This window comes from Salvelinus alpinus, chromosome 18 (genome assembly GCF_045679555.1).
Source record: "Salvelinus alpinus chromosome 18, SLU_Salpinus.1, whole genome shotgun sequence".
Taxonomy (NCBI): Eukaryota; Metazoa; Chordata; class Actinopteri; order Salmoniformes; family Salmonidae; genus Salvelinus; species Salvelinus alpinus.
The window spans coordinates 3,641,092-3,665,873 of NC_092103.1; the positions used below are offsets into that span (position 1 = coordinate 3,641,092).

The 24,782-nt window shown below is 45.0% G+C and overlaps 1 protein-coding gene across 2 annotated transcripts in view; it reads left to right on the plus strand.

Moving 5' to 3' along the window:
• The window catches only part of LOC139544477 (tyrosine-protein kinase ABL1-like), a 66,220-nt gene extending 41,489 nt beyond the window's left edge, over positions 1-24,731 (plus strand). Inside the window, exons 1-11 of one of the 2 annotated variants that reach the window (XM_071351613.1) lie at positions 6,326-7,207; positions 11,291-11,455; positions 13,058-13,353; positions 15,842-16,114; positions 18,144-18,228; positions 18,403-18,580; positions 18,960-19,144; positions 19,277-19,429; positions 20,810-20,899; positions 21,199-21,324; positions 21,518-24,731. In XM_071351613.1, coding sequence (XP_071207714.1) covers positions 7,123-7,207; positions 11,291-11,455; positions 13,058-13,353; positions 15,842-16,114; positions 18,144-18,228; positions 18,403-18,580; positions 18,960-19,144; positions 19,277-19,429; positions 20,810-20,899; positions 21,199-21,324; positions 21,518-23,148 — 3,267 coding nt within the window. In that variant the 5' untranslated portion in view covers positions 6,326-7,122 and the 3' untranslated portion in view covers positions 23,149-24,731. Of the gene's footprint in view, positions 1-6,325; positions 7,208-11,290; positions 11,456-13,057; positions 13,354-15,841; positions 16,115-18,143; positions 18,229-18,402; positions 18,581-18,959; positions 19,145-19,276; positions 19,430-20,809; positions 20,900-21,198; positions 21,325-21,517 lie in introns of those variants that run through there. The other variant, XM_071351612.1, reaches the window with a different exon arrangement.
• The last annotated feature ends 51 nt before the right edge of the window (positions 24,732-24,782 follow it).

Here is a 24,782-nt window from a genome sequence, read left to right on the forward strand (position 1 = left end):
TGTTTCCATTGATTATCGTTGAGATGTTTCTACAACTTGATTGGAGTCCACCGGTGGTAAATTCAATTGATTGGACATGATTTGGAAAGGCACACATCTGTCTATATAAAGTCCCACAGTGCATGTCAGAGCATATTTGCCAAAATGTCTAAAAACCTGTTTTTGCTTTGTCATCATGGGGTATTGTGTGTAGATTGATGAGGGGGGGACAGACAATTTAATTAATTTTAGAATAAGGCTGTAAAGTAACAAAATGTGTAAAAAGCCAAGAGGTCTGAATACTTTCTGAATGCACTGTATATGCATGTGTGCAGAGACACACACAAACACTCACATCATTGATTTATCACCTGGTCGTCTTAAACGCTACCCTACCCAAAACCTTAACCTCCGGGCCCCACCATGAGTGGCCCATCTCCCACCCCAGCTGTGCCATGCTGATGGGGGATATGTGGAACTCAAAACCCTTCTCATCTCCAGGCCTGCGAGGCTGAGACACCCAGGCTGCATTCTCTAGTGGCCCTGAGTAAACACACACCCGTGCGCCTGGTTCCTCACGGTCTGTCTAAGCAAGAGGGAGGCTGGACGAGTAACACTGGTGGCGATATGCTGGTTAGGCGCAGCGATGGAGTGAGGAGCCTTTCTACTATGGTGTAGAAAAACTTCTAATGCTTATATTAACTTACAGCAGGGCACCTGTCTCTTTCCATTTCATTCATTTGAATTCTTGATCCAATACTTTACGTTGCCTCACGAAGATGGGCAGGACGAGTGCCAAGTTCTGCATGGCTGACATTTCTTACATTGTTATACAATGTCTGTGTTTAATGATCAGCGTAGGTTACTTACCTTGTGTCTCAGAGAGATGCTGAGACGACTTTGTGAGAGAACTGACAGACGTCCTCGCTCTTAGCCCCATTTGGCAGAAAGCCCTGTGGCCATACCAGTGTATATGTTTTGTTGGAAGCCTATGGTTACTTCTCTTCAATTCTTCCAGTCCACAGCAACATGATGAATTCCAGAGCAGTTGACTTTTGGTAATGTCTACCTAATACCACTCTACTACCCATCTGATGGTCTTTTACTCCTTTTCATTTCCCTTTCAACCGGATATCATCCATATTATTATTTTTTTATTTTTTTCACTGTATTTTTTTTTTTATTTTTTTTTTATTTTTTATTTTTTTATTTTTTCACTGTATTATTGACTATATGTTTGTTTTACTCCATGTGTAACTATGTGTTGTTGTATGTGTCGAACTGCTTTGCTTTATCTTGGCCAGGTCGCAATTGTAAATGAGAACGTGTTCTCAATTTGCCTACCTGGTTAAATAAAGGTTAAATAAAAAAAAATAAAGAAAAAATTAGTCAATGGTCACAGCAGCTATCATTACCAATTTTGCTTCTAATGATCTTCAAATGCATTCCTTTGTGACCTACATTAGAGGGGCATGTGTTATATTAGTACATTTTCAGCATGAATATCCATATTCAGGTTACTACCTGAACATTGTCTGAATATTTTCCTTGTCCCACGTAATCACCGCTCTGTAAGGTTTGCTGTCAACACTAAAATGATGTTTCACATTGTTGCTTTGTTTAGTTTAGTCCCCAACTCTCCTGTGCTGGAGGGGTTCGAAAAAGGGAACAAAGAACAGGGCAAAATAGGAAAAGGACCGAAAACCATCCTGTGTACGTCAGCTAACTGTTAACATACTGAGAGAGCCGGATTATATAAAACGCAATGGAGTGATTCTCCTATGAGCTCATCGCCAAACAATGTGCTTCATGTTTCTCCATCTGCAACCTTTTTCCCCCTCGCTTTTTTACAGCCTCGCCTCCATCTCTCCTCTTCCCTCTCTGCTCAGTGACTGCGGTGAGTTAATGGGGTTTCGGGGCGATGGAGGATGCGGGTGCGTTTCTCTTTGATTATTGTGCAGGCACTGTGTGGGTGAGAGGAACGCACATGTTTGCCATGCCAGGCTGAGATGATGTTGGCATGTGACTGGATGCTGTGGGCACTTAGGTCATCACTTAGTGCAACGCCATGTGTCAGGATGCCTACATGTCATCCCCCTCCACGCCCGACATTAGTCACACAGTTAAGATACAGTAACTTGAATGAAAAAGATGCCCAGTTCAAACCCATGACCCTTTTAGATCCACAGTCCATTGGGTAGCCTTAATGTCCAAGAGATTGAAGTATGGATTTCCATCCGATTTGAGGATCTCATAGAATGTTAGACTATTTTGTCAGTAAACAAATAAAGTTGTGAATATTTCTCTCTCATTAGGAGAATCCTATTGTCTTCTTGGTGGCATATTACCACCTTCAACACTGCTGCACTCACACCTCATAGACTGGCATAGCAACAGCAACAGGCTCCTGGCCTTGATTCAGTCCTTTTATCAGTGTGCTTCTGGGCTGTGGAGTGACACATCTAAGGTTCCAGCCAGTCTGGAGTCACCCGCTGAAGTGTGCCTCTGATCTCTGCAGAGGTAACGCACACACACACACACACACACACACACACACACACACACACACACACACACACACACACACACACACACACACACACACACACACACACACACACACACACACACACACACACACACACACACACACACACACACACACACACACACACACACACACACACACACACACACACACACACACACACACACACACACACACACACACACACACACACACACACCTGATCTAGAACTCCTCACAATCAAATGTCGACCGCATTATCTACCAAGGGAATTCTCTTCAATCATAATCACAGCCGTATATATTCCCCCCCAAGCAGACACATCGATGGCCCTGAACGAACTTTATCTGACTCTTTGTAAACTGGAAACCACACACCCTGAGGCTGCATTCATCGTAGCTGGGGATTTTAACAAGGCTAATCTAAAAACAAAACTCCCTAAATTCTATCAGCATATCGATTGTGCTACCAGGGCTGGAAAAACCCTAGATCATTGTTATACTAATTTCCGCGACGCATATAAGGCCCTCCCCCGCCCCCCTTTCGGAAAAGCTGACCACGACTCCATTTTGTTGATTCCAGCCTACAAACAGAAACTCAAACAACAAGCTCCCGCGCTCAGGTCTGTTCAACGCTGGTCCGACCAATCTGAATCCACGCTTCAAGACTGCTTCGATCACGCGGATTGGAATATGTTCCGCATCGCGTCCAACAACAATATTGACGAATATGCTGATTCGGTGAGCGAGTTCATTAGGAAGTGCATTGACGATGTCGTACCCACAGCAACGATTAAAACATTCCCAAACCAGAAACCGTGGATTGACGGCAGCATTCGCGTGAAACTGAAAGCGCGAACCACTGCTTTTAACCAGGGCAAGGTGACCGGAAGCATGACCGAATACAAACAGTGTAGCTATTCTCTCCGCAAGGCAATCAAACAGGCTAAGTCCCAGTACAGAGACAAAATCGAGTCGCAATTCAACAGCTCAGACACAAGAGGTATGTGGCAGGGTCTACAGTCAATCACGGATTACAAAAAGAAAACCAGCCCCGTCGCGGACCAGGATGTCTTGCTCCCAGACAGGCTAAACAACTTTTTTGCCCGCTTTGAGGACAATACAGTGCCACTGACACGGCCCCCTACCAAAACCTGCGGGCTCTCCTTCACTGCAGCCGAGGTGAGTAAAACATTTAAACGTGTTAACCCTCGCAAGGCTGCAGGCCCAGACGGCATTCCCAGCCGCGTCCTCAGAGCATGCGCAGACCAGCTGGCTGGTGTGTTTACGGACATATTCAATCAATCCTTATCCCAGTCTGCTGTTCCCACATGCTTCAAGAGGGCCACCATTGTTCCCGTTCCCAAGAAAGCTAAGGTAACTGAGCTAAACGACTACCGCCCCGTAGCACTCACTTCCGTCATCATGAAGTGCTTTGAGAGACTAGTCAAGGACCATATCACCTCCACCCTACCGGACACCCTAGACCCACTCCAATTTGCTTACCGACCCAATAGGTCCACAGACGACGCAATCGCAACCACACTGCACACTGCCCTAACCCATCTGGACAAGAGGAATACCCATGTGAGAATGCTGTTCATCGATTACAGCTCAGCATTTAACACCATAGTACCCTCCAAACTCGTCATCAAGCTCGAGACCCTGGGTCTCGACCCCGCCCTGTGCAACTGGGTCCTGGACTTCCTGACGGGCCGCCCCCAGGTGGTGAGGGTAGGTAACAACATCTCCACCCCGCTGATCCTCAACACTGGGGCCCCACAAGGGTGCGTTCTGAGCCCTCTCCTGTACTCCCTGTTCACCCACGACTGCGTGGCCATGCACGCCTCCAACTCAATCATCAAGTTTGCGGATGACACTACAGTGGTAGGCTTGATTACCAACAACGACGAGACGGCCTACAGGGAGGAGGTGAGGGCCCTCGGAGTGTGGTGTCAGGAAAATAACCTCACACTCAACGTCAACAAAACAAAGGAGATGATTGTGGACTTCAGGAAACAGCAGAGGGAGCACCCCCCTATCCACATCGACGGGTCAGTAGTGGAGAAGGTGGAAAGTTTTAAGTTCCTCGGTGTACACATCACGGACAAACTGAATTGGTCCACCCACACAGACAGCGTTGTGAAGAAGGCGCAGCAGCGCCTCTTCAACCTCAGGAGGCTGAAGAAATTCGGCTTGTCACCAAAAGCACTCACAAACTTCTACAGATGCACAATCGAGAGCATCCTGTCGGGCTGTATCACCGCCTGGTACGGCAACTGCTCCGCCCACAACCGTAAGGCTCTCCAGAGGGTAGTGAGGTCTGCAGAACGCATCACCGGGGGCAAACTACCTGCCCTCCAGGACACCTACACCACCCGATGTCACAGGAAGGCCATAAAGATCATCAAGGACAACAACCACCCAAGCCACTGCCTGTTCACCCCGCTATCATCCAGAAGGCGAGGTCAGTACAGGTGCATCAAAGCAGGGACCGAGAGACTGAAAAACAGCTTCTATCTCAAGGCCATCAGACTGTTAAACAGCCACCACTAACATTTAGCGGCCGCTGCCAACATACTGACTCAACTCCAGCCACTTTAAAAATGGGAATTGATGGAAATTATGTAAAAATGTACCACTAGCCACTTTAAACAATGCCACTTAATATAATGTTTACATACCCTACATTACCCATCTCATATGTATATACTGTACTCTATATCATCTACTGCATCTTGCCATCTTTATGTAATACATGTACCACTAGCCACTTTAAACTATGCCACTTTATGTTTACATACCCTACAGTACTCATCTCATATGTATATACCGTACTCTATACCATCTACTGCATCTGCCATGCCGTTCTGTACCACCACTCATTCATATATCTTTATGTACATATTCTTTATCCCTTTACACTTGTGTGTAAGGTAGTAGTTGTGGAATTGTTAGGTTACTTGTTGGTTATTACTGCATTGTCGGAACTAGAAGCACAAGCATTTCGCTACACTCGCATCAACATCTGCTAACCATGTGTATGTGACTAATAAAATTTGATTTGATTTGATTTGACACACACACAGCATCTGCATAAAGGGAAGTGAATAACCTGCTGTTTTTTTAGGGATACTGGTCTCGACTGAAGTCACAAGTCTATCTGTCTATGACTATATTGAGTATTGCCTTCCGTCTATAGTGGTAACACTTCATTTACACACAATTACCTCTGCACCTTTTATTGTGTCAATGTTCTGGTTTTGGAGCAACTGCATGGTTGTGCCTGTTAATTGCCTATTCATTCAAGTGACTCTTGTTGATAACATTGCCACGGCATAAGATGCTAAAGTATGACGCAACACATGAGTTCAGTATGGCCACTAAAAAGACAGCTGAGGGAAGAACGAGCTAGAGAAAGGCATGTCGCAAGAGTGCCTGACTTCTGCCAGAGATTCTTTGTTCCTCACAGAAACAGCCAAACATTCTCTCCCTAGAAGCACATGGCCCTGCATGTTTCTTTTAGATGAATGTCTGTATTTTATCAGTTGAGACATATTAGATTTCACAGTTATCACAGTTCACCTCCAGTTGACACAGCCCGGGGCAATTCAACCTTATTTGAGTAGTTTAAAAGTTAAGGGAGGGCTTTTCTCTGTTATCTGACTGTGTAATAGCTCTCTACTCCAAGCTCCAACTATTGTGCATTTAAAAAGCCAGCCATTTTCCAGACCCCATTCTCTAACCTGTAAACATTTTAGAACCGAGCAAGAGAAAGGGGGAGAAGTGAGGGTGGGGTTTGAAGTCCTGGAGGAGGGGCTTTAGAAAAAGTGTCTTGTGACTCTCTCAAACAGAAGGACAAAGAAAACTTTTCAGAATGGACTTTTCAGTTTTAATTTCAAGTTTGGTTGTCAACAGAGGTTTCATCTGTCTTTTTGAATGTGTTTTTGGCACACTGGCGTGTTTCTGTTTGTGTTCTTCTTGGTGTGTGTGTATAGTGGTTCTCTCTCTCACTTTCTTGAGTGTGTGTTGGGGGAGGTGGGAGGGCCCAACCAGCTGATGTCATTCAGTGCAGCAGGCAGATCCTGAAAGAGGCCCTTTGTTGGCAGCCTGTAGCACGAGTGAGTCCCTGTGCTTCTCCTGCTAACGGACACACACATACACACACACAGGGGACAGGAGAGGGAATGGCACCATCCGGACTGCCCTACTGCCCACTCAACTGACACATCCGCATGTCCAGCACGCTTTCGGACACTTTTGGGTCGTTTCTGCCTCCTCCGGAGAGGAGCTAACCAAAACCAGAGAGAAAAAAAGATGGAGCCGCTTGGACTAGAAAGTTTGTAGACTTTGCTGGCAGCACAGAGTTCACTTTTCTGTTTGGTGAAAGAGGGGAGAGAAAAGGGTAATAACAGCCAACGATTCTGAGGAGAAGAGCAGAATCCCTTGTTCCTTAACCTTTTTTGTCTTATTCTTTGATCATGTTCTTTGTCTTTTCATGACCGACCACGAAAAATTTGAAACTTTTTTCTGTTGATCTGCCGTCGAAAGGAAACCAAAGGGACACTGGGCCGACAAACTAACAGGATTTTTCAAGTGGAAGCGAAAGAAAGCAAATGAAAATGTTGGAGATTTGCCTGAAATTGGTGGGGTGTAAATCTAAGAAAGGCCTCTCGTCCTCCTCCAGCTGCTACTTGGAAGGTAAGAATTTGAGGAACTGCTGTAGGGGGGGTTGGCATGGGGTATTGCGAGTTTTGTTTTGGGATTGATTCTCAGAGAAAGATGGTCAGAGAAAGAAAGGAGAGGACAGTGTAGAGGAGCTGGTTGTGCTGGACAGGGAGGTGAGAAGGTCGAGAGAGGGAGAAGATGAGCTCTCTGAGCCTCTGTCGTTCCTGGGCTCTGGAAAGCGGAGGAGGGGGGAGAGCGGAGGGAGAGGGAAGCCAGACACACTGGCTCGGTGCAGAGGAAAGAAGGGGGGTGGGGGGGTGGAGAGAATACAAGGAAATCTGATTCCCGGCTGGGCCCGTTTTACTTTTGTTTATGAGGAGAGAGGATCTAATCTAAATCTACACTTTCCTTTTTGCGCTTTGCTAAGATTTACATCTTGATTATTGCTTTTCTACGTTATGAAGTGCAAAGACAAGTTGAACTGAGTTATGGAGTATTTTAGGACTAAATGCCTTATAAAGTGTGCTCTTGTACTTATTTTCCAAGCCTACACTCTGCCCTACTTGAAACAAAGATGAGCTAAATGGATTAGCCTGAATCAAAAATTAATGGAATTCTGGGAAATCCGGAGTACATTGAGTTTCAACCGTGAAATTGTTTTGTAATGGAAGACTGTGAAATGGCCCATGTCACATGCTCCCAGGCAGTGGTGTAAAATACTTTAGTAAAAGTACTTGAAAGTACTACTTAAGTAGTTTTGTTTGGTATCTGTACTTTACTTTACTATTTATATTTTGGGCAACTTTTACTTCTACATTCCTAAAGAAAATAATGTACTTTTTACTCCAAACATTTTCCGTGACACCCAAAAGTAGTCATTACATTTTGACAGGAAAATGGTCCAATTCACACACTTATCAAGAGAACATCCCTGGTCATCTCTACTGCCTCTGATTTGTCACTCACTAAACACAAATGCTTCGTTTATAAATGATGTCTGAGTGTTGGAGTGTGCCCCTGGCTATCTGTAAATGAAAGGGAAAAAAACTGCCGTCTGGTTTGCATAATATAAGGAAGTTGAAATTATTTATACTTTTACTTTTGATACTTAAGTACATTTTAGCGATTCCATTTACACTTGATACTTAAGTATATTTAAAACCAAATACTTTTAGACTTACTGCAGTAGTATTTTACTGAGTGACTTTCACTTTTACTTGTGTAATTTTCTATTAAGGTATCTTTACTTTTACTTTAGTATGACAATTGAGTACGTTTTCCACCATTTCTCCCAGGATAGCGTAAAATGGTCCCGGAACACATTCCAGCAAAGTGAATGTTGATTAATCTTTCAAACACACCCTTTCATATAACTTTACATACACAAAAATTAAGATGGACCAAAAAGCATGTTGAAAGAACAGTCTCTGATTTGGAATTAAGTGTTCTGTATTTCTCTTAAAAAATGAAGCAATTCTCTCTGGAAGAATATCCACTGAATGAATTTGCAAGAGGAATGATAAACCCCAATTTACTCTTCTTTCAGTTGACATTACTGATAGCAACAGTATGTGTTGCAAATTCTTCAATAAATCCTAGCAATTTACACCTGTCCCCCTCTGTGTGGCAGGTTCACTCACCCTCATGTTTAATGCCCCAATGTTTGACCTAACCACAGTAGAGCTGGGGGGAGCTAACTAGTCCACAGCGGCACCAGCCACAGATCCAGATAGGATCTCCAAACAGTGGTTAGACCTCCAGATCTCAGGCTTGATCCAGCATCAAGCTCTTTGTCACCCGTCACAGTTGTCGACAGCCAGGTGATGCAACAGAATCGCCCAAGCGTGAGTTATTTTCCGTCCTTCACCTCACGTGGCTTGGCTCTACATCATGGAACTGGAATGTTTGGATCTACTGTGTTTTGATCTGAGGTCAAGGAGGTACTGGTAGTCATAAACTCCACCTGGCCAATCTCTGTATCCTGTGTTCTGTCAGTGTGTTTGGGGTTAGTTTCAGCTCATCAGTTCATCTCTAATACGCATACCATCTCTGTCATAGAGGGCCTCGATTTCCACACATATTTCATCACTGCTGGATGGATTCTCTCCCCCAGTAATGTAGTCAGGATATGATGTAATCCCCGCCTCTCCACGAGCTCCTGCTGGATTTCTAGCTTTCCTTCTTTCTCTTTAGCCTCCTGTTCAGTCTCATTCCATTTCTCTCTCTGATTATGCTATCATGCAGTGTATCAGTCTGCTGTCACTCTTCACTCACTAAGAGCAGAAGTGTTTGTGGTCAGTTAAATGGACATACATGTGTGGGGGGTTGGCTGTTCTAGTGCCCACACACCAGTCTGTCCCCTCCACCCTCCTCCTCTCATGTCTTACTCAGTACACTCATTTGTTTATCTTCCTCCAACTCTGTTATTTCGTCACCATGCAACCTTCGTTTGCCAATGTTTATTCTCCAAAATCGAAGAGCTTATTTCTTCCGACTTGAATCATAGCCTTGGAGTTCGATTGATTTCAGCCGCTCACTTTCAGAAATCAAGCCGTCTTTCCTCATGTGCACCCTTGCGCTTGTAGCCTATAGTTAGAAAGATAGGGATTCTCAAATGTCATGAATGATTATAGAGTGAGAGACCTTCTTTCTGCTCATTGTCTGAATGGTTAAGTTCTTGCTCTGCAATCACAATCCACTGTTAACAGGAGGCCCCTCTACCAGTGGCTCAACGCTGGGGAGCAGAATGTGTTCAGATGCCTCTTATCACAGACTCCTCAGGAATGTTCATCATGCACATCCCTAATGTCTGTCCTGTGCCCAGCACCCAGTTAGAGCCCCAGCGCATAGCACCCAGCCGATCAGCTGTGTGTGGTAACCATGGATTTATTCTATCTCTCTCTGTGGCTCTCATCACGCTATGTATGCCCACAGTAGATCACAAAATAGCCTTCCAGTCTGCATTTCACCAGATTGCTCTGTCAGGGCTGTTGGCTTGACATAAGATACAAATAAAGATCATAACAATCAAGGATCAGTGCTTTGCCAGGGTTCACTATATCACAGCATCCCTGTCTCCTGAATGGAATATTTAGCATAAACTCAGTAGGTTAGCCTACTACCAACAGCCCTGTCCTTTCTCTCGGGTATCACTATGGCCTCAGCAGATGATCAAAAGTCTCTCCCTGGCTTTCTCAGGCCCAGTGTCCGAGCTGAGGAGGTGTGTGGTGAGAGGCGCAAGGTGCTGAAACAGCTGAATTGGCCACACAATGAAGTCACCATCACACAATGAAGTCACCTCTATCTCTTCCCCTTTCTCTTTCTCTTTCCTTTGTTTCCACCTCTCTTCTGCAACTCTCTCTCTCCAGTTCTGGTAACATTGATGTGTCATCCAGATCACTCTCAGGCTCTCAAACTCCCATTATTTGGGTATAATGAGCATAATCTGTTGTTGTAGTGCCTGTAAACAGTGTTATTTCAGCCCTTATTGGAAGATTATCACAGCTAGAATTTCCCTTCTTACTACAACATTGCAGGCAAAGATGGGTCAACTCTTATTGGAGAGTCTTGTTATTGAAAACAATGTCTTGAAATTGAAAGCAAAGCCGTGGTACTCCAGGAAATGAAAGGTAAGTAGTGCAGAGATGGACAATGTTATTGGCCTGGTCTTAATGAAAGATCTCAGTTCATATTGCTGCCTTTAATACCATAATCAAATCACAGCTGCTGTGCAGGCCAGCACAATAGTGCAACCATGAAACCTTTTCTGAGAAATGTTCGTTCGATGTGACGTCGGTTTTTTATTTTTTATTTTATTAGAACAGGCTACACATACAGGTGTGAATGACTTCAGTGTTTGTAATGTGTTAAGTGTCTGTGTGTCCATGGAATAGCCTGAAGACTGAAATGTCAGTACATTGAGAATGTATTTTTCTCTTATGTCTGTTTCTATGACATGGTGATAGAAAGTCTATTGACTTGATTAGTTGTTGGTTTATTTAACACAGATCTGATCGACTCACTCCCAATTCCCGATCTCGCTCTTTCCCCCAATGTCCACTTGTTTAATAGATAAAGACATGTTCTCACGTTGGACCTGTCTGTTGTGTGTTTCAGAAGCTCTCCAGAGACCAGACTTTGAGCCCCAGGGTCTGACCGAAGCTGCCCGCTGGAACTCCAAAGAGAACCTGTTGGCCGGGCCCAGCGAGAATGACCCCAACCTTTTTGTTGCGCTGTACGACTTTGTGGCCAGTGGGGACAACACTCTCAGCATAACTAAAGGTAAGAGAATGTGTGTGAGTGCATGTGTGACAGAAAGTCGCGATCAATTCCATCTAAATTCCTGTCAATTCAGGAATGGAGTTGCACTACTGTGACTTGAAATCGAACAGTCCCCAGCTCTGAAATGGAACAGTCCCCAGCTCTGCGCTGTGAGTCTGTCTCTGTGAGGGTACATTAGTTTTCCATCAGAGAACCGTCTCTGTGCTCTGAAACGTTTAACAGTAAAACCGTCCATCATAGCCCAGAGAGAATCAACAGGCTGTGTGAAAATACTGCCTCTGGGCTTATTGTTGTCATGGACCTGCCTTCGTCATGGGGTCAATGTGCAAAACGGCCCTTATCAACGGTAGATAAACAGGTGTGTGTGTGTGTGTGTGTGTGTGTGTGTGTGTGTGTGTGTGTGTGTGTGTGTGTGTGTGTGTGTGTGTGTGTGTGTGTGTGTGTGTGTGTGTGTGTGTGTGTGTGTGTGTGTGTGTGTGTGTGTGAACTGCTCGTGTTTTTATCTTCATTTAAAAGTTCTGACTGCGCTGAGATGGGTACAGTGCCCTCTCAGGGGGATGGGGAGGGTTTAGACTGACTGGAAATCCACATATTTGTGTCCCGTTCCCTATTTCTCCTTGATTGTCAGCTAGGTCGAAAATATACAGGCTAGGACAACATAATGATTCCATGCGTCAGCGTTAAAACATAAAACAAATCATTGGACGAGCGCTGTTGCTACCTGCTAGCGCCGTTGCTAACTAGCATAGCTGGTCCCATTGTCGCAAAGAGCTCTTTCCACTGGAGCGGCTGGAACACAATGCAGCAGGCAGGAGAGAGGAGAGAGAGAGATGCAGAAATTCATATTTAAATACCAGGAAATAAAAAGGCAAAATACGTTATTTAATAAGGCAATCTAAATAGTTTGTGTCACTAAGGCTATATAAGGGTCAATTTTATACAGAAGTCTATAAAAAAATATTTAATTTAGGGCTTCAATTAGGGCCTCTTTCTAAACAAGTTGGGTTGGCATCGTACCTTCATATCTCCAATTTGAAAAGTACAGTTTTCATGTTAATGTTTAAAAATACATATATTATTAACTAATACACTTTTGCATTAAACTCTCTTGTGAATTGTAGTTTATGCTGAGCCGCTATGCTGAGTCTAAAACCAGGATCAGACAGTGACGTCAACCCTGCTAACCCCATAACCAATGGGGGAAAAACCCTGTGTCACAATCTGAGTAAACATTACATTAGATACAGTGGATTAACCACTCTGGCCCAGTCTCAGAATAGTGAGTATGTGGCACTTTCATGTTGGTCTATGATGCAACTGGAAATAAACGTTAGCACAAGCTCCACGCAAGCATTGCCTCAATTGTGTAGAATGTAGAACCTTTAGGATAGTAACTATACTAGTCATTTATAGCAACCAATCAACCATTCTATAGCAAGTCTCTTTTACATGTGACGTTTCTCCTTTAACCAGTAGAAATCTACTTGGAGTAGTGTCTATATAAACCGCCTGCCGTACTCCTTAAAGGTCTCGCATGTAGTGTAGAATCCCCCTGTAGTTTCCCCTGATTTCACCCTAATGGCATGTCCACCCGTGCTGCAGGAGAGAAGCTGCGAGTCCTGGGTTATAACCATAATGGGGAGTGGTGCGAGGCGCAGACCAACCACGGCCAGGGCTGGGTGCCCAGTAACTACATCACCCCGGTCAACAGCCTGGAGAAGCACAGCTGGTACCATGGGCCTGTGTCGCGCAACGCTGCTGAGTACCTGCTCAGCTCGGGTATCAACGGCAGCTTCCTGGTCAGGGAGAGCGAGAGCAGCCCCGGGCAGAGGTCTATCTCACTGCGCTACGAGGGTCGCGTCTACCATTACAGGATCAACACGGCCTCAGACGGGAAGGTGAGGATATACAGTACACACACACCTCCTACCTCTACTCTATCACATCGTAATATGTAAAGGTGCCCAGACAGAGACCAATGGTTTAAGTACTTAAGTAAAAATACTTGAAAGTACTACTTAATTCGTTTTTTGAGGGTATCTTTACTTTACTATTTTATATTTTTGGCTACTTTTACTTCACTACATTTATGTACTTTATGAAAATATTATACTTTTAAACGCCATACATTTTCCCTGACACCCAAAAGTACTCGTTACATTTTGAATGCTTAGCGGGACAGGGAAATGATCTAATTCACACACTTATCAAGAGAACAACCCTGGTCATCTCTACTGCCTCTGGTCTGGCGAACTCACTAAGCACATGCTTCGTTTGTAAATAATGTCTGAGTGTTGGAGCGTGCCTCTTGCTAGCCATAAATAAAAAATAAGAAAATTGTGCCGTATGGTTTGCTTAATACAAGGAATTTGAAATTATTTATACTTTTACTTTTGATACTTAATAATATTTTAGCAATTACTTTTACTTTTGATACTTACGTACATTTAAAACCAAATACTTTTAGACTTTTACTCAAGTAGGGTTGTACTGGGCAACATTTACTTAAGTCATTTTCTATTAAGGTACTTTTACTCAAGTATGACAATTGGGTACTTTTTCCACCACTGCCAGAGACCTATGTCACCAAGTCCTAAACATCCAGGGGTTTTACCTATCTCTGGTTAAGTGATTATTGGAGGCAGCTGTAAGTGGCATTACTGTCTCACTGAGCTCCTCTGGTTATACAGCCCATTAAGCTGTGGCCAAGGCAGACAGTGGGCTTTAGTGGAGGTCTCCACAGAGCAGCTTACTGTACCCCCTCTGGGAAAGGCTCATTTAGAGAGGACACGGCAGGTCTGGAACTGGTTAAGGTTAGAGGCCTACATTTCAACACTCTAAAATGGCCTCTCCTCTCCTTCATGACAACTGACCTCAATAGGTACCAGAAAGATGCTGAGGACCAAATCCAGGTGAAAATACAGTGAGTGGAAAAATCGGTACCTAATAGTTAATTATCAACCTATTATATTTTCAGCTCAACCAGCATCATCATTCCTTGCAGAAGCATGTCCGCTTGAAGGAAAGGAGGCTGTATATGACTATTAGGACACCCTGTTATTGTGCTATACCAACCGTTATTAGTGGTCAGGAGGAATGGAGACTGGGAAAGAAGTCCTAGGAGTATTAGGATAGTCAGTCTGCCAGCTGTCTTCTCCCCTCTCTTAACCCAGCTGTCTGTCAGGCCAGCTGAGGTAAACCACCTCCACCACAGGACAGCTGTCATCATTTCTATGTCATACGCATCCAAGCATTCCTCAATGCACAGAGGTGAGCGAGTGGAACGGCATGCACGAGAGGAATGCTCCAAACGACCTCTCTGTTCCAGACCAGCACGCGCACACAAACACGTAGACAAAATGACACACACACACTGGTCTCGTGTGTGTGTGTGTGTGTGTGTGTGTGTGTGTGTGTGTGTGTGTGTGTGTGTGTGTGTGTGTGTGTGTGTGTGTGTGTGTGTGTGTGTGTGTGTGTGTGTGTGTGTGTGTGTGTTAAAGTATCAATCTCCTACCCTCCCTACCCCCTGCAGTTCCGCTATCTCCCACTGTGCTCACATTCAGCCGTCTGGAATGCAGACTTTCCCAATATGTGTACTTCTCCTGTCTGTGGAACACTCCTCATATCACCCCCACACAACACAGACTGGGTGATTGACAGTATTCTGATCAGCCCAGATTTTTGTGTTAATGAAATTGAGCTCCCGCTGGGATGGTTTTTACTGAGACAGGCCCTAATAAGTGGTCAAGTTGGAGCTTTAAGCTGAATGTGAGGTAGTTGAACAACGGAACAGGCTTCTTTATTGTTCAAGACCTTCGGATGCCGCTCTTGTCATGTTCTTTCACGACCTACCTACTCAGTTAATACCTACTTACATTATCTCCATTTACATTATGTTATAAACTCTGGAAATCCATCCATTTATGAAGATATGAAGATATGAAGAGTGCAGAATGTTTCCACAGTGCAACACAGGATCTGGGACTGTGGTCTTATATAAGACATGGACAATGGAAAAGACTGTGTTCAGTCAGCCTTGACCAATATCTCTCGCCAGAGATCATCTGCTGCTGGAAAGTGCTTTTCTTGCTCTCCATGCTTTCTGAGCGTGCTGCTTTTCCACATATTATCATATCCAGCCAGTTCAGTTGGTTCATATTACAGAATCATTTATCTTTCCTCTTTGGTGTTCATCTATTAGACACTTTAATGTAAAGTTACCTATTTAACGTCTATGTAATTCGAGCTGGATTTAAACCCACATCTCCGGTGTTGCTCCAACCAACCTCTCACTCCCAAGGTCATTGAATCTCTTTTCTGTTTTGGGCTTAACAGTCATAGATTCTAAACTGGAAATGGTCTCTTCCCTCTTCTCCCTTTCCCCAGCTGTATGTGTCGTCTGAGAGTCGATTCAACACCCTGGCAGAGCTGGTTCACCACCACTCCACGGTAGCCGATGGCCTCATCACCACGCTGCACTACCCGGCGCCCAAACGCAACAAGCCCACCATCTATGGCGTGTCACCCAACTATGACAAGTGGGAGATGGAGCGCACCGACATCACCATGAAGCACAAGCTGGGCGGGGGCCAGTACGGAGAGGTCTACGAGGGGATCTGGAAGAAGTACAGCCTCACTGTGGCCGTCAAGACCCTCAAGGTACACGTCTCAGGGGGTTTGTTGGGAGTCTAGGGAGTGAGATTAAACCATCAGAATGAGTTGATGACAGTGTTTTTTACATTTTATTTGTCCCATACACCAGATAGGTGCAGTGAAATGTCTTGTTTTACAAGGTCAGCCATAGTAGTACAGCGCTCATGGATCAAATTAGGGTTAAGTGCCTTGCTCAAGGGCACATCAACAGATTTTTCACCTTGTCGGCTCAGGTATTCGAACCAGCTACCTTTCGGTTACTGGCCCAACGCTCTAACCGCTAGGCTACCTGCCACCCTAACGTAGTGCTGTAGTCAATATTGTCTGTAGTAGTTCGTTTTTGTTTATTTTTTGTTTATTTTTTGTAGTAGTTAATAGTGCAGTTGTCAATATTGTCTTTTAGCTGCTTGTAGTCTTAGTTATTAGGCAGTTGTAAAATAACAGTGGAGTTTCAGGATGGTGTGATGGGAACTGGGAACTGGGCTGAGTATACCACCACCTGGTGTAGAACAGAAGAAGGTTACCCATTTTAGACATCTGCTGAGCAAACACACTTATTGTAACGCTTCTATAGGTAGTTTAATGTAGAAACATGTGAAGCTAGCCATGCGTATAATCTACAGTGCCATCAAAGTATTCACACCCCTTGACTTTTTCCACATTTTGTTACAGCCTGGATTTAAAATGGATTACATTTAGATTTTTGGTCACTGGCCTACACACAATACCACATAATGTCAAAGAGGAATTAAGTTTTTTGAAATTATAAATTAATTAAAAATTAAAGTCTGAAATGGCTTGAGTCAATAAATATTCAAACCCTTTCTTATGGCATACCTAAATAAGTTCAGGAGTAAAAAGATTGCTGAACAAGTCACATAATAAGTTGCACGGACTTGTGTGCAATAATTGTGTTTAACATAGTTTTTTAATGACTACCTCATCTCTGTACCCCACACATACAATTATCTGTAAGGTCCCTCAGTCGAGCAGTGAATGTCAAACACAGATTCAACTACAAAGACCAGGGAGGTTTTCCAATGCCTCGCAAAGAAGGTCACCTATTGGTAGATGAGTAAAAATAACAAAATTAAAAAGCAAACACTGAATATCCCTTTGAGCATGGTGAAGTTATTAATTACACTTTGGATGGTGTATCAATACACCCAGTCATTATAAAGATACAGGTGTCCTTCCTAACTCAGTTACCGGAGAGGAAGGAAGGTGCTCACGGATTTCACCATGAGGACAATGGTGACTTTAAAACAGTTACAGAGTTTAATGGCTGTGATAGGAGAAAACTGAGGATGGATCAACAACATTGTAGTTACTCCACAATACTAACCTAAATGACAGTGTGAAAGGAAGCCTTTACAGAATAAAAATATTCCAAAACATGCATCCTGTTTGCATTAAAGTAATACTGCAAAAAAGGTGGCAAAGCAATTCACAATTCACTGTTTGGGGCAAATCCAATATAACACAGTACAGAGTACCACTCTGCATATTTTCAAGCATAGTGGTGGCTGCATCATGTTATATGTTTGCTTGTAATCATTAAGGAATGGGGAATTTTTCGGTATGGAGCTAAGCACAGGCAAAATCCTAGAGGAAAACCTGGTTGAGTCTGCTTTCCACCAGACACGGCGAGATTATTTCACCTTTCAGCAGGACAATAACCTAAAACACAAGGCTAAATCTACACTGGAGTTGCTTACCAAGAACACAGTGAATGTTCCTGAGTGGCCGAGTTACAGTTTTGACTTGAATCTACTTGAAAATCTATGGCAAGATCTGAAAATGGTTGTCTAGCAATGATCAACAACCAATTTGATAGAGCTTGAATAACTGTTTTTAGAATAATGTGCAAATATTGTACAATCCATTTTGAATTCAGGCTGTAACACAACAAAATGTGGATTAAGTCAAGGGGTATGAAACCTTTCTGAAGGCAGTGTAGATGTAGCTAACTGTTTGAATATATTTTCACCTGATGTGTGTGATTGACCCTCTGGCCCTGTTCTCACCCACTCAGGAGGACACCATGGAGGTGGAGGAGTTCCTGAAGGAGGCTGCTGTCATGAAGGAGATCAAACACCCCAACCTGGTACAGCTACTGGGTGAGTTACTGGGTTATGTCTCAGGCTGCATCTCAAATAGCACCCTATTCCCTTTATATTGCACTACTTTTAACTAGAGCCCTCAGTCTTAATTGTGTCTCTTTGTGAAATGCCACACTGTACTGCCATTGTCAGTGCTGTGACTAACTCTGCCTCTCTCTCTCTCTCTGCTAGGCGTGTGCACGCGGGAGCCCCCGTTCTACATCATCACAGAGTTCATGACCCATGGCAACCTGCTGGACTACCTGAGGGAGTGTAACAGGGAGGAGGTGAACGCTGTGGTGCTGCTCTACATGGCCACGCAGATCTCCTCCGCCATGGAGTACCTAGAGAGGAAGAACTTCATCCACAGGTGAGACATGACACTAGCTTAACCTCAGTTTCTCTCTCTTCCCATTTCTTACCTTTCACTAACCTCCCCTGCCCCTCACTCTTGCCTATCATTTGTCCTCCCCTCCCCCAGACAGAAATATCATATGTGCGCTGTTGCTGTGAGATTGACTTTGCCCCAGCATGTTTTATTATGGCCTAGAAGATATGATTTATGTACTCTTGTCGATTCCCCAATTTGCTTTTAATTGTCAAGCTTGTTGAGACTCAGCTTCATGCTCAAGTGCCTACCTAACAGACAACACCTAAAGACATAGATATTAGAAGAGAATTGCCATCCTAAAAAAATACATTCCACTGCCTTTGACATCATGCTCCTCTGTCTTCGCTCTGTGCTCCAGGGACCTGGCAGCCCGTAACTGTCTGGTGGGGGAGAACCACCTGGTGAAGGTGGCAGACTTCGGGCTGAGCAGGCTGATGACGGGGGACACGTACACGGCCCACGCTGGGGCCAAGTTCCCCATCAAGTGGACTGCCCCGGAGAGCCTGGCCTACAACAAGTTCTCCATCAAATCTGACGTCTGGGGTGAGTTTGAAGATGACACAGTAACTCAATGACAAATGTATTTCTGATATTTAGAATTACTTATGTCATTTTGATTACAATGTCATGAACATAGTCTTCTGTACTCTGTACTTTGTTATCCCAAACTCCCAGCGTTCGGAGTGTTGCTGTGGGAGATCGCCACCTATGGGATGTCTCCGTACCCTGGCATAGACCTCTCCCAGGTGTATGAGCTCCTAGAGAAGGACTACCGCATGGACCGTCCGGAGGGCTGCCCAGAGAAGGTCTACCAGCTCATGAGGGCCTGTGAGTACACATACATCTGTCTATGGCTAAATGGCACAGCCTGGCTTTTCAAAATAGTTATCGAACTACCTTCATCATGTTTTGCTTGTTTAATGTCTACTGGAATGAAGTCATTGAGTGCTTAATGACTAACTATACTGAACAAAAATATAAACGCAACATGTAAAGTGTTTGTCCCATGTTTCATGAGCTGAAATAAAAGATCCCAGAAATGTTCCATACGCACAAAAAGCTTATTTCTATCAAATTTTGTTCACAAATTTGTTGGCATCCCTGTCAATATAATATATAATCCATCCACCTGACAGGTGTGGCACATCAAGAAGCTGATTAAACAGCATGATCATTACACAGGTGCCCTAAAATGTGCCGTTTTGTCACACAAAACAATGCCACCGATGTCTCAAGTTTTGAGGGAGCGTGCAATTGGCATGCTGACTGCAGAAATGTCCACCAGAGCTGTTGCCAGAGAATGTTAATTTCTCTACCATAAGCCGCCTCCAACGTCAGTTTAGAGAATTTGGCAGTATGTCCATCCGGCCTCACTATCCACAGACCATGTGTATGGCGTCGTGTGGGGGAGCGGTTTGCTGATGTCAACGTTGTGACAGTGCAGTTATAGTATGGGCAGGCATAAGTACAGACAATTGCATTTGCATTTTATCAATAGTAATTTGAGTGCACAGAGATACTGTGATGAGATCCTGAGGCCCATTGTCGGTGCCATTCATCCGCTGCCATCACCATGTTTCAGTATGATAATGCACAGCCCCATGTCGCAATGATCTGTACACAATTCCTGGAGGCGATAATTGTCCCAGTTCTTCCATGGCTTGCATACTCACAAGACATTGTCACCCATTGAGCATGTTTGGGATGCTCTAGATCGATGTATACGACAAAGTTCCAGTTCCCACCAATATCCAGCAACTTCGCACAGTCATTGAAGAGGAGTGTGACAACATTCGTACAGGCCCAAATTAACAGCCTGATCAACTCTATGCAAAGGAGATGTGTCGCGCTGCATGAGGCAAATGGTGGTCACGTCAGATACTGATTGGTTTTCTGATTCACACCCCTACCTTTTTTTTTAGGTATCTGTGACCAACAGATGCATATCTGTATTCCCAGTCATGTGAAATGCATAGATTACGGCCTAATTTATTTATTTTAATTGACTTATTTCCTTCTATATCCCTGTAACTCAGTAAAATCTTTGAAATTGTTGCATGTTGTGTTTCTTTTTGTTCAATATAGTTGAAACATGTCTGCCAATATTGAAAAATCCCTGAATGTGAAATAACCAGACACATTCATATCATGCAGACAGTTTTGTGATTGGTACCAAACCTCATTTCCTGTTCTCTCCCTCTCTCCCAGGCTGGAAGTGGAACCCTACCGAGCGGCCCTCCTTTGCTGAGACCCACCAGGCCTTTGAGACCATGTTTCAGGAGTCCAGCATCTCTGACGGTGAGTGTCCTTATATTGTCGCAATTTCACATGTTATAGCTGAATTTAAGACAACTATAACTCTTCAATTTGAGGTATTATCTGTAGGTTGTGTGCTAGATCAAACCAGATTGAGAGAGAATAGCTTTTAAGCACTTCCAGACAATATTTGGGTCAGTAATCTTTCAGCTTAGAGGAGTTAATTTGCCATCTGTTTTCCAGGTGCTGTACTCCAGAGTGGTTTAAGGGTTATAAGAGCAAGAAGTAGGTTAATACACAGTCTCTGATGCTGTTGTGTGTGTGTGTGTGTCATGTGACAGAGGTGGAGAAGGAGTTGGGCAAGAAAGGGAAGAAGGTGGTGCTGGGCCCCATGCAGCAGGCTCCACAACTGCCCACCAAGACCAGGACCATCCGTAGGAACGTGGACCGAGATGGAGACAGCCCTGGTGAGACTCACCTAACATACCCCTCTTCTCAATGCATTGCACCCTTAAGTGTTTTTAACCCATATTTAACAGATGTCAAAAGAGCTTTGGGACAATTTATTGGTGATTTTTCTAATATATTTTTTCCAGTGATTTTGCTGTGTTGAGTGTTGTTCAAACAACTGATGATTTGCATGTCTGTGTGTTCACCCAGACGCCCTGGAGCCGGAGGTGGCCGTGTCTCCCATGCTCCCCAGAAAAGAGCGTCCGTTCCTGGACAGCAACCTGAACGAGGACGACCGCCTGCTTCCCAAAGACAAGGACAAGTCCCGCAACAGCCTCTTCAACCTCATCAAGAAGAAGAAGAAGACGGCGCCCGCCCCGCCCAAACGCAGCAGCTCTTTCAGGGAGATGGACGGACACCCGGAGAGACGGGGGCTTGCGCCCGACCACCGAGACAACGACTTTAACAACGGTTCCTTCAGTGATACACATACCAACGATCCCAACAAGGTTCTGGGTGCTAACAACAACGGGGCAGGGGGTATTACCAATGGGGCACCCACCTACCCGGGCCCCTTGTTCCCCCCGCATCATGCCAGAAAGAAGTGTACGCCTGTGGTGCCCAGTGTAAGTGGCAAGACTGCCACCACTCCACCCAGCGAGGAGGATATAGTATCTAACTCGAAACGATTCCTGCGCTCCTCCTCAGCCTCCAGCATGTCCCCAGGCTCGGATCGCACTGAGTGGAAGTCAGTCACGCTGCCCCGCGACCTGCACAAAGGCCATTTTGACTCGGGCACCTTCGGGGGGAAGCCTGCCCTGCCCCGCAAGAGGGCCAACGAGAAGCCAGAGATCAGCATCCCTCGCATGGGCACCCTCACCCCCCCACCCCGGCTGCCAAAGAAGACAGAGGATCCATCAGATGAGGTGTTTAAGGACGCGGAGTCCAGCCCCCAGACCCTAACGCCCAAGCTTAGTAGGAGGCTTCCAGGGCAGGGGCTAGACAGCTCCAAGACCAGCACCCTGCAGGCCGAGCTGCTCAAGCCCAACGTGTTTCCCACTCTCGGGGCAGCTGGGGACGAGTGCAGGGCCCGCCGCCACAAACACAACCTGGACTCCTCCGGTCCCAGGGAGAGAGGCAAGTTCCAGAAACCCAAGCCTGCTCCCCCTCCACCCCCGCCCTCCAGTGCCAAGTCAGGCAAGATCTCCCGCAGCCCCACTCAGGAGCTCCCCTCTCCCACAGACACCAAAGCCAAGGCCTCAGATTCCCACAACCCATCCAGCCCCAGTGACCAAGCTCGCTCTCTCCTGGAGGGCCACAAGAAACTCAGCCTCAGCACCTCCTCTAAACCACAGCCGTCAAAGACCTCTTCCTCAGTGTCTGGCTCCACCTCCAGCCCCCTGGGCTTCTCCTCCCTCACCTCCCCAGGAGACCAGACCTCTCCCACAGCCTTCATCCCCCTCATGAACACCCGACGCTCCTTGAGGAAGACGCGTGCGCCCCCAGAGCGCCAGCCCAACTCTGCCATCACCAGGGAGATGGTCCTGGAGGGCACAGAGCTGCTGCGTGCCGCCATCGGACGCAACTCTGAGCAGACTGGTAGCCACAGCGCCGTGCTGGAGGCGGGCAAGAACCTGTCCAAGTACTGCGTGAGCTACGTGGAGTCCATCCAGCAGATGAGGAACAAGTTTGCCTTCCGCGAGGCCATCAACAAACTGGAGAGCAGCCTGCGCGAGCTGCAGATATGCCCTGCTGCCACTGGGGGCGCCAGCGGAGCACAGCAGGACTTCAGCAAGCTGCTCTCGTCTGTCAAAGAGATCAGTGACATCGTTCAGAGGTAGCGGAGAGGAGGCCACACTGACTGGAAGAAAAAGCATAACTTTAATGAACCTAACCTCCCCCCTTCTCTCTCACTGCATGTAATGTTCCGTAGTCGTGTCTCCTACACTGTGGTCATGCTGAACTCACGTTGAGGTGGAACACAGGGCATGCTGCAGTGCCACTGGACAGTTTGAGCATGATGCACACTTCGGAGAAATAGATTTTATGCAGCCTTTACAGGATGTCGGAGGACACTTCAAACACTAAAGACTGTGGTTACCATGCTCAGAATCAAAGAAACCTTATTCAGATGTTTGAGTTTTTCCTCATGTGTTTTGTCTGAAAGCCTTAACTATAAATGCAAGTTCAATTTGGCCTTAACCAGAGAGGCCTGGGCCCAATTCTGCATCACATCACCTTTTCATCAATCATTTTCTATATGATCATGTCTTTTTTTATGACACTATAGACAAAAAGCATATCACATTCTTTCCTTTACTGGCAGAGTTGCGAATGTGCCACAAACTTAAAGCCTCATATGGCTGAGGATGCCTTCCAGCTCTGTGGAGACAAACAGCCAAAGCATACACACGTCTTGTTTCCATCCAGAAATAATGGGGAGTGTCTGGAAGTGCACATTGTCTCTCCACCTCATTTACCTTTTTCCCCTCAGCTTGCGACATCACCCTTCATGGTAGATCTCTGTGGTGTGATATGAATGGTGAAGATGTGACTGTCAGTATTGAGTTTGAATGGATGCTAGTAGCAGTAATGCAGCACTGTGCCATAGAGGAAAGAAGCAAAGTGAGCAGGAAGACTACCTGGGAACATTTTGTTTCTGTGCACAAGATCTGAATAGAGTGCCTTAAACACTATCAATGTAATTCCCAAAGCCAAACTAAAACAGAGCAATATGGCCTTATAAATACTTATGTGGATGAGGAAAATTGTAATGTTTCTCCTTCAGGCACGTGACTGTCATATTCCATACTGAACACTACTGGAGAGGGACCAGGGAACTCCAACTTAACTGATGGATTTGAATGTTGTTTCCATCTTGTCCTCTTGACTGACCATTTTATTACGTTCAACACAAACCTCACAAGCCTTCTGTAGTTGGATGGACATCATGTTTTAATGTATGGAGGACGCATCACTTCGTCTTACGAGAAATTACCAGCTATACAGTGAGAAACTGACCATTGTTGATTATAGGACAGTTATTTCTTACCAAACCAATGAAATGCCACTGTGTAGTGATTAAGATATTCCTTTGTGTTTTCTACTTCTCGTTTAAATAATGCATTTCTTTTCAGTATTAGTTTGTGCTGTTCCCCACATCCTTGCCCTGACTGACTGCGATGCCTGAGGACAAAATCAACCTGAAGCTGCCTTTACTTCATGGTACTGTTCATGTATTTTTTATTCCCCCCCCCCTCCATAAAAACCATGCCACTACTTTGATTTTGTGTGTGTCCGAGCCACCTCACAATTTTGTAAACTTATTTTGCTCTCCTTTGTAAATACATATTTTGTTTCTCCCTGTAACATTGGTGCAATTTATTGAATTAAAATGCAAAGTAATTTTGCTACTTGAAACCCATCAATTGAATCTGTTCTTACATGTTTACGTGCACAATGTGACAAGAATGAC